This window comes from Mesoplodon bidens (assembly GCF_964165515.1).
Source record: "Mesoplodon bidens genome assembly, contig: HAP1_SCAFFOLD_1141, whole genome shotgun sequence".
In the NCBI taxonomy this organism is placed as follows: domain Eukaryota; kingdom Metazoa; phylum Chordata; class Mammalia; order Artiodactyla; family Ziphiidae; genus Mesoplodon; species Mesoplodon bidens.
In genome coordinates this window covers 1-10,609 of record NW_027671409.1, presented here as the reverse complement: position 1 = coordinate 10,609, position 10,609 = coordinate 1, and the positions used below count along the sequence as shown (strand labels likewise).

At 22.6% G+C, this 10,609-nt stretch overlaps 1 protein-coding gene across 1 annotated transcript; it reads left to right on the top strand.

Annotated features, from left to right (window-relative positions):
- Positions 1–5,481: 5,481 nt before the first annotated feature.
- On the top strand, positions 5,482–5,898 carry LOC308611437 (single-stranded DNA-binding protein 1-like; the record flags this gene model as incomplete). Its single annotated transcript, XM_081260215.1, has 1 exon — positions 5,482–5,898. One exon carries the CDS (start codon positions 5,482–5,484, stop codon positions 5,896–5,898), a length of 417 nt encoding a protein of 138 aa, XP_081116341.1.
- Between the last annotated feature and the right edge of the window lie 4,711 nt (positions 5,899–10,609).

The following is a 10,609-nucleotide window of genomic DNA, read 5'->3' as shown; positions in this document are numbered from 1 at the left end:
AACTATGCCAAACTTTATATTTCCCATTAGTATTTTTAAAATGTTTTATTTGTATTTTCTTCTGAGATAACTTTTCAAGAAAGTTTTGAACTCCTGTTAAGCTATTTTCAGTTTTGTATTTTATAATATTCTTAAATACCTCATATGGAATATCACAGCATAATATGTTTCCTTGTTTTTGAAGATTATATAAAATAACAGTAAATATTTTATTCTCTACAGGTGATAAGTTGTACTTTGTCTTTATTAGCATATTGTCTTTAAATAAAATTATCTGATTTTCTTTTTCAATTTTCTTTTTCATATTTTATATTTAGTATCAAAGTGGTATGTAAATACCAGTTGTTACTAAATTCTCCCCCTTCATGTATACCTATATATATTGGTATAATATTTACAATTTATTTTAGATAATAAAATTAACTATGTCAATTAATTTTCAAGTGTCATAATTACTCCCTAAAATGTCATAGTTAGTTCCCTAAAATGTCATAGTTGCTCCCTAAAATGTCATACTTACTCCCTAAAATGTCATATTTGTTCCCTAAAATGTCATAGTTAATTCTCTACAGGCTAGTATTACCAACGTATTAAGACACGCCTAAATACTATTTAAATACTATTTAAATACTATATAAATACTAGAAGAGAAGAAAAGATAAGATAATAAGATAAGTAGTATATTAATAAATACTACTTAATTAACTATTTTTAGTTTTTTAATACTTTACCTTCTTCTCTCCTTCTCTTCTCTCCTTCTCTCCTTCTTTCCTTTCTAAATCTTTATTATTAACTAAGATAATTGTTTGAAAATCAATTTAAATAATACACATTTATTTGAATATCGTTTTTAAAAGCGTAAATAAGTCTTAAATCGAATTAAATACCTTAAATAATGTAAATATACCATCAATGTAAATAGTAGCTTAAATATGGCTAAAATCGAATTTAAGCGAGAAGCATTGAATTGATACTTGTTTTTAAAGCATAAATAACAATATGCACCTAACTGTAGGTGCATATTGTTATTATAAAAGGATAATCACGTTAACTATAGAGCAAATTGTAGTTATAATAGTGCAACTTAAAATAATTAATTTATATAAGTCCATAAAGTACCTCCATCATACAAAATAGTTATAAACTTGGTTAGCGTTTATAAAATATATGGTACTGGTCAACTACAAAAAATATAAATGAAAATTAAAAATATTTTATATTTAGAATAATAAAATATAAAACAATAAAGCATGAGTAGAAAATATATTCTATTCTCTGCTCATGCTTATTATTTTCCTAATAAAAATTCAAGTAAATCATCATCATCAATTTTTTTAGATGTAGAAATGTTTAAATTATTAATAGTATTATCACTTAATTTATTTTGAGGTTTAGTACCACTTCTAACATTCTCATTACAAATTCTCTCATACTGTTCTTTAATAGTTTTATCAATTCTGTTAATTTCATTTTCAAAATAGGTATCTCTTTTTTGCTTTGAATATATGAAATATTTGTTAATATCATAGCTTGAAAATTTAGTATAATACATTAAAGGAGAATATATATTAAAACCTATATATCTATCTATACTCTGAGCTTTCTCATATAATATATTTTTATCTGCTCCTACTATGTAGAAACAATAACCTATTTTGTTTTTACCTCTTTTTTCAAACAAAAGGTTATTTAAAAAATATTGTTGAGCATTTAAAGTATCATTATCCTTTAATTCACTAAAAAATTTAAATAAAGCATTATTTTTAATCTTATAAAAATTTAAGTCCTTGTTAATATCATATATAACTATAGTTGGTATGTAATGAATAAAAACTTCTCCAAATTTATTAGTAAACAAATTAAAATATCTAGGTTCGTAATGAAATGTTTGTCTTTGTAAAATCATACTTCTACAAAACATTCCTATTTCACCCCAAACAGTTCTTAAAACTCCTAACTTGCAGGTAAACTCAGAAGTAGTTTTAATGTAATTTATACAATCATTTAAGTTATCTAATTTCAAAATATTTTCTATATCCTTTACAGAATAATTAAACATATTATTTGATTCAATTATTTCTTTATATATTTCTCTTGTTATATCCATCAGCTGAGTAAACATATCATTAGAGTGTAAAAAAACTCCTTTTTCTAAAAAGAACTCTACATTTAAGAGAGAAAACACAAATTTACCATTACTTAAATTTTTCTTTAGATTTGTTCTATGGGAATTATTATAATCACCTTCAATAAATGCAAAAGATGGTGTTTTTAAATAAATAAATTTATTTTGATTTAAAAAAGATGTTCCAATGAATCCATTCTTCTCTAAATCTTTAATTATTCTAATTGATTTTGTTACGCTACTTGCAAATGTAAGATTTTCATTAAAATAATTTACTAATCTGTAAAATTGGTTATTCATTATAAAGTCACCACAGTTATAAATAACTTGTAAATATTTAACATAGTCATTTTGTAAAATATAAACATATTTTGATAAATTACTTTTGGGTATATTTTTAGGTATTTCCATATTTTCATTAATATTAAATTTCATATATATTAAACATTAAGATAAGTCACTTAATGTTTTCCCCCTTCTTTTTCATAGTCATATCTAAGTTTTAAATTTTCAAAATCTACTTCTCTATGAGTATGAATCATTATATAATCATCACAAAACCTATCTATAAAGTCAAATTTATCCTGTATATCAAACTTTGAATAACTATCAGTAATAACTTCAACTGCTATTTTTTTATTGTCTTTTATAAACAATCCATCTGTTGTTTGCTTTGAATTAGGATATTTTATGTGTAATTTAGTTTCAGTAATCCAACTATTCTTCTCCTTTTCAGATAATGAATTATATATTTTAAGTAAAACATAGTCATGCTCTAATTGAGTAATATCGCTTTTATAAGGATTAATTAAATAATTACTTGCTATTTCCTTTTTAGCTTTGGCAGTTAAAGAATATACTTTTGTTAGTTTGCCAAAAATAAAGTGGCAACCCCTGTACTTTATGTTATTGCTATGGATATGTTGGTTTAACCTCTTTTTATTAATATGAAGGTCTAATAGAATATTTTCTGTTATAATACCACAGCAGGCTACAGTTTTTAATAATGTAATATCTTTTTCATATATTGTTTTAATGTTGTTCATAACTTCATCACACCTCCACTAAATAGAATTTATTTAAATAAGTTTTAAATACACAATATATATATATTATAAATTAAATTTAAAATAATGAAACATTTATATTTACTTTTAGCTTTTATATTATTATAATATATAGTATTAAAAGTAAATACAAATATTTTTTAAAATAAATGGAAAAATTTAAATAATAAGAGAAGGATGTGTTTTATATGTCAGTTGTTAAAGGAATTGTAGAAAGAATAGTTAAAGAAGAAGCAATACTAACTATAAATGACATTACAGGAGAAGTTTTAGAAATTGAGCCAGTAAATGAATTAAGTAGTATTGTAAATAAAATTACAATAGACGAAAAATAACTATCTTAGTGTTATAACATATTAGATATTTTTAAGAGGTGCTATATGGAACTAAAACTTAATTTTGATGAATTTAATAAACAGTATATATTACAGAAAAAATATATTGAACATTTAATTAATGATAAAAAAGAACTTAAAGGTTTTTTTGTGGATTTTGATAGAAGTATTTGTTGGCAAGAAAAAATGTTCCCATCTAAAAAAGCATTATCAGAAAAGAAACGCTTAAATGAACTAGGATATTTTGATGTTAGTGTAGTTACTATTAATAAATTTACTATGCCTAACAAACAAAAGGTAATTGATGAGAAGGAAGCTATAGTTATTAATGATTTTCTAGGAGAACATTGTTTAATAAAATTAACTTAATATGATTTTATAAAGACTATATTACTTTTAGTGATATAGTCTTATTTTGTACATATTATGTTATCAAACAATAACATATAATATTTTTCATTAACTATTGTTATTTTAATATATTTTGGTTGGTAAAATAATTAAACATATCCATTTAACATACCCCTACATCCTTTACATATTTTTATTTATAAATCAAAATTAAAAGATATAAAAATAGAAATTATTTCCTATAAGTTACTATAAGTTAATTAATATTAATGTATGTTAACAAAAGTTATTGAAGATATTATTTAATAAAATTAAAGAATCTATAAGAAAACGTAACTTACTACGATACAAACTATTATTAGTATTTTAATTTATAATAAATATTTAATTATAAGCAAAATATGATATAATTAAATTAGTTATTAAATATATTAAATTTTATAAATATATATGTTTATATATATTTGAATATTAAAATAAAATTATAAGGAGTGTTAAATTAAATGTATATTAACTTAAAGGCAAATGAAATAGGATTAGAAGAATTTTTATGCAATAATGAAATTTCACAGGGAACAGTTGAGTTAGCTGATAGTTACTCAAAATATTCAGAAAAGCGTTTTTTGAATAAACTTTTATCAGAAAATGATTCTATAATTGTTTTAAAATCTTATTCTAAGAATAGAGTATCTTTTTCTGTTTCTAGTGATTTTAATTTTTTATTAATGATTAATAATAGGGATAAGTATATTTTAAGTTATGAATATGAGATGAGAAGTATAAAAGCAACTTTAGAAAATTCATCTTCATCATTATTAAAAACTTATAAATTGCTTACATTTGAAGAAATTAGTAATTCAATAAAAGAGCAATATTCAAAAAGAATGACTTCATTGCTTGAAGAAAATTTTCAGTATTTTATGAAAAACATAGAATTTAATAAACATTATACTGATATTTTAAGTTCTACAAGGCTAAAACATGGTGTAGAAAAAAAGATTATTGAGAATATTGCTACTTTTTATCCAGTTTTTAATAGGGATTATGTAGAAGGTTACGGTAAACATAATGTAGAAAATTTAGAGAGGTATTTACTAAACACAAAAATTATTGATGATTTAGTAGATAATGATTTTAATAAAGCAGTAAAAACATTAAATGAAGTTGGCTTGGATAGTTGCGAATCGTTTATAAAATGCTATTGTAATGTAAAAGCAGAGAATAAACTATTACAAGATTTAAAGGAAAATCCTACTGAAACTATTTTATTAGGTATAAAAATTAAAAATGCTGTAAGTGGTAATTATAAAACTCTAAAAATAATTACTAAAAATAATAGAGAAGTTAAAGTTGAAAACAAATTTAGAGTAATGGACAATGAAATGTCATTTCCTACTTGTGTTGGTTGGGAAGATATATATGTTAATGATATACAAGAAATAAAATATGGCAGAAAGACATTATATTCTGTTTGATTTAAATTTTAAATAATATAAAACGATAATAAAAATTAGTTTAGAGATTATATGTAAATACTTCTCTAAACTAATTAATATAAGATTGATATATTACACAATATTAAATAGATTAGGAAGGTGTTATAATGAATAATGTATGTTTAATAGGTAGATTAACTAAAGACCCCGAATTAAAATTTACAGCCAATACTGGTAAAGCTAATGTTAGATTTACTTTAGCAGTTGATAAAGGTATTAAAAATCAAGATGGTAAAAAAGAAGCTAATTTTATACCAATTAGTGCTTGGAATAAAACAGCCGAAGCTATTGCGAATCATCTCAGTAAAGGGGATTTAGTAGGTATTAATGGAAGTATAGAAGTTAGAAACTATGAAAATGAACAAGGAGAACGAAGATATATTACAGAAGTATTAGCAAGAAATGTTCAGTTTTTACAAACTAAAAATCATGCTTCATTAGACAATTCAATCAATAATTCTGAAAGCTTTAATAATGGTTTTGAAGAAATGACCCCTATTGAAGATGATGATATTCCGTTTTAAGTAACATATTAACTAATATATAATTGAAAAGGTAAAGAACATTAAGCAAACAAATGTTCTTTACCTTTTTATTTTTAATAATTTTAATAATATACTAGTTATTCCCAATGTTAATATATAATAATAAAAGTTAATATACAATAACATACATTAGCTTTTATTATTATTTGTTATTCACCGATTGCAATTTATATAAGCCTATTAAGGTTAATAAACGTTAGCATATGATAACATTTAATAATTGCACTATACCCTATACTTACAATAACAACTAATAACTTATGTTATCGTTTATTATTAAACGTTAACTTTATTATACTTTTATACAATTTTAACTTGTATAAAAGTATAAATTGTGTTATTCTATATTTAATATATATTATATGGAAGGGTGACTATTAAATGTTAAATAAGAAGATATTAAATTCACTTGATAAAATTAAGGAGATTGAAAAAGAGTTAAATGAGTTTATCTATGAAAAAGAAGATATTATTTATTTAACTTTATTATCTCTAGTAGCAAAAAGAAACCTATTCTGTTTAGGTGCTACTGGGCAGGGAAAGACTTATTTAGTTAATAACATTATTAAAAGAATTGATGGATGTAATGTTTTTGAAAAATTAATGAATAAGAGCGTAGACGTTGGAGAATTGTTTGGTAGATTAGATATTCCATTATATGCAAAAGGTGAAACTAAGCTACTTACAAAAGGAATGATACCCGAAGCAGATGTATTATTTTTAGATGAATTTTTCAAGACAAATGACGTATTAGCAAATACTCTATTACAGGTATTTAACTTTGAAAATATTCAAGTTGAAAGTGTTAATTTAGAGTTGCCAACTATATGTAGTATTTGTGCTAGTAATGAAATACCCGACTTTAAAAGTGCCGAAAATGATATTTTAAAACCTTTGTACGATAGATTCCACTTAAAGGTCATATCAAATTATATCAATGATAAAGAAAACTTTAGAAAAGCTATACAGAACAAAAGGAATAAGAGAGAAAATACTATAAAAAATACTATTCATATAGATGAACTAAAAAAACTGAATTGTGAAGTATCCAATGTTATTGTACCCGAAGAACTGGATGATTTAGTTTGGGAAATATGTAATGAGATAAAATTAACTTTTAACAGGGAAGTATCTGATAGAAAGAAGATAGAATACTCTACTATTGTGCAAGCAAACGCCCTACTCGATAAAAGAGATACAGCCAATGTTCAAGACCTAAAAGTTTTACAATATTATTTTTGGGATTACCCCGAAGAATATGAAGTGATAAAAGAAATTATTTATAGAAATTGTGATAATCCTTTAAAGGATACAATTACTGTTATTAAAGAAGAAGGACTGCAAATAATAGAAACTGTGCTTACTAGCGATGATAAGAAGAAAATGAAAAGTTTTAATAAAGCAGAAAAAGAATTATTTATCTTATATACAGAGTTTACAAAACTCAAACAAGAAAATACTTCTTTAGAAGATACATTATTACTTGAAGAATTAGATACATTTATAAATGAATTGTATGAGAAGATTTGCGTAGCTTGTTCATTCACATACATACCTATCAAAGAAGCAAAAGAGAGATATAATATCTAAATCACAAGAGGACTACATTACTATACGTAGTCCTCTTGTTTTAATTTACTAAATATTTATCATTTATAAATTTTGAAAACTCTTCTACCAGTTCTTCATCAAAGAACTTATTAGATAGCTCATTTACGTTGTTTAAAGCACTTTTAAATGATAGTGCCTTGTGATATACCCTATCCGTTGTAATTGCGTCAAAATGGTCTATAATGCTTATTATTCTACATTCTAAACTTAATTCATCTTTTGTTAGTCCATAGGGGTATCCACTACCATTTACCTTCTCATGATGATACAGAACAACGTCACTATATTTTTTTAAAAATTCAACGTTTTTCAAGATAGCATATCCTATAATAGTATGATTTTGAATAATATTAAATTCATCTTTAGCCAATTTAGATGGCTTTTTTAGTATGGTGTCAGAGATTCCTATTTTCCCTATATCATGGAGTAGTGCCGATTTACTCAAAATATCTATTTGTTCATTATCTAAGTTTAAAAACTTACCAAATGCTACAGCGTACATTTCAACTCGTTTACTATGTTCTACAATATTTATATCCTTTATTTCTATTATTTTTAGTAATGTATTTATTATATCTTTCTCCATTGTATCAAAATAAGTATTAGATTTTGTTTTCGTAGATAACATTTGTATATCCCCTTTAAATATAACATCTATAAATAATAAATTATTTACACTTCATCAAATACTAAACTATATGTTGTTTATTATAAGTATATAATAATATACCCACATATAACATTATATAGTTAAATATGGTTTTTTTCATCCATTAAGTTTAACAAAAATTAATAAAGCACTAAAAACATTAATATATAGTTATAAATATTTTTATATTTGCACATATGTAGAAGTAGGAGAATGGTAACAATTTATTATTAAAAGTGAAACCTATAAATGCTTATAAATTAATGCTTACATGGTTATTAAATAATAACGAGATTCTGATAAAAGTTTTGTAATAAGATTTTAAAAAATTAAAAAGGATATAAAATCTCATTTTAAATTTAAATAATCTTTTTATATCCTCTAACATAATTAATACAATACATTAAAAATTAAATTACTTGCTTAGTTATCTTATCACAAATGTTAAAGTTATCTATTTGAGAAGTCCTGTATTTCATATCACAGAAATTTTTTATTCCTTCTTCATTTACATAGTTATAACTATCCAATAAAATACCAATACACTTTATTTTATATGTTTTTTTCATTTTTTTTAAATTCATCTAATATATAATTATCAACGTAAGATTCACCATCTGTTATAAAAATAATGTCAGTATTTTATAATTAATATCTGATAAGTTTTGTAATGAATATTTACTTAAATCTAATTCTTTGTTAAAAAACTTATTTACAAAATTTAAAGGTTTATTAAAATCAGTTCCTCCACCTAAAAAGTTATTTGAAATATTTAATATGTTTTCAGTACTATAATTGTCTTTTGTTATTGCTGATATTTTGCCTAAGTTATTAGAGAAAGGAATATCAACAAAAGTTCTATTTTGTTTTATAGCAATATCCATCAATGATATACTAAGTGCTTTTGATAAAGATTCTTCCACATCTTGAATTGAAGAACTTTCATCTCGAATACAAATTATATGTCCTTTGCCTTTAGCAACTCTTTCAATCTGCTTATATTGTTTTAGCCTTTTTTCAAAATATTTCTTATAAAATATTGGTTTGGTAATTTCATTTGTCAGTAATGCAAATTCAGAAGGTAATACATTTTTAAGATTATTTCCATACTCTAAGTCAACTTTTTGACCTCTAGTATTTGAAAAGGAATTATTTAAATTGTTTTTAGTTATCTTTCTCATTTTGCCTAGCATATCAGCCATTTTTAAAAATTTAGAGTTGTTTTTTAGCTTATCTATCAATTCAATTTTACCTTTAATATCTTTTGGACTACCATCTATAGTACTAAAATATTCTAAACTATTAATAGCACTTGTAACTGATTTCATAGAACTTTTAAATATGTTGTTAAGTTGATTATCTATTTTAGACTTATTTCCAATTAAATTATTTTCTATTTCTTTATCAAGATTATTAATTTTATTTTCAATTCCTTTAACTTGCTTATCAAGTAATTGTATGTTTTTTTCTAATAGCTTACGTTCTTTAGAATTTTCACCTTGTATTTCTTTATATCTTTTAATTAATTCATTCATCTGATTTTTCTTGTTTTCTAAAGCAATTTCTGACTTATTCAAGTAATTTAAAACATTTTCATCACCAGTTATGGATTTTAATAAACTATCTATATTATCAAAAATATTTTTAATAAATTCTCTGCTTGCTTCTATACTTTCAAAATCTTTACTTTCTGTTAGTAATTTTAAAGTGCAAAAGTTAGGATTTTGCTTTATTTTCTCTATAATTTTTTTATTGAACTTTAAAGATGGTTTACTTAAATCATTATCTTCTCTAAATTTATAATTTACTTGATAAAATAAATTAAATAAATCTTGGCTTAAACTTTAAATGTATCTAATTTTTTTATGCCTTCATTTTCTATACCTTTTATAGTATAGTCTAAATCCTTATAGGCATTATCCAACATTTCTTTTTTCTCATTAAAAATCAGTTTTTCAATTTTAGTATGAATGATAGTAGTATCATGCAATTTTGCTTTATTAATCTTCTCACACATTATATAACTTAATTAAATTTTCAATATCAATCATATTTTAGGATATTAAAATATCCTTTCACCACCTTATAGTATATTTATATATACATCTTATCACAGTTTAAAATTGTTTACAATATTAAATGTAAAATAAACTTTAATATTATAACTTATTATATAAATAAAGATGAGAAGATTTATTTTATTCTTGTATTTCTTATATTTAAAAAATAAGGTTTTTACACGTTATTTCACGAAAGTATAATTTGTATTTTTTACTTTGATATGTTATAATTTCATTAAAATAGAATTTCATTAAATACAATTCCATAAGTTATTTATATCTTTAAATAACTGCTTATTAAATTAAAATTAGTATTAAATCAATGTATTAATAAAATATATATGTTTTTATTAATACATTAATATGAATG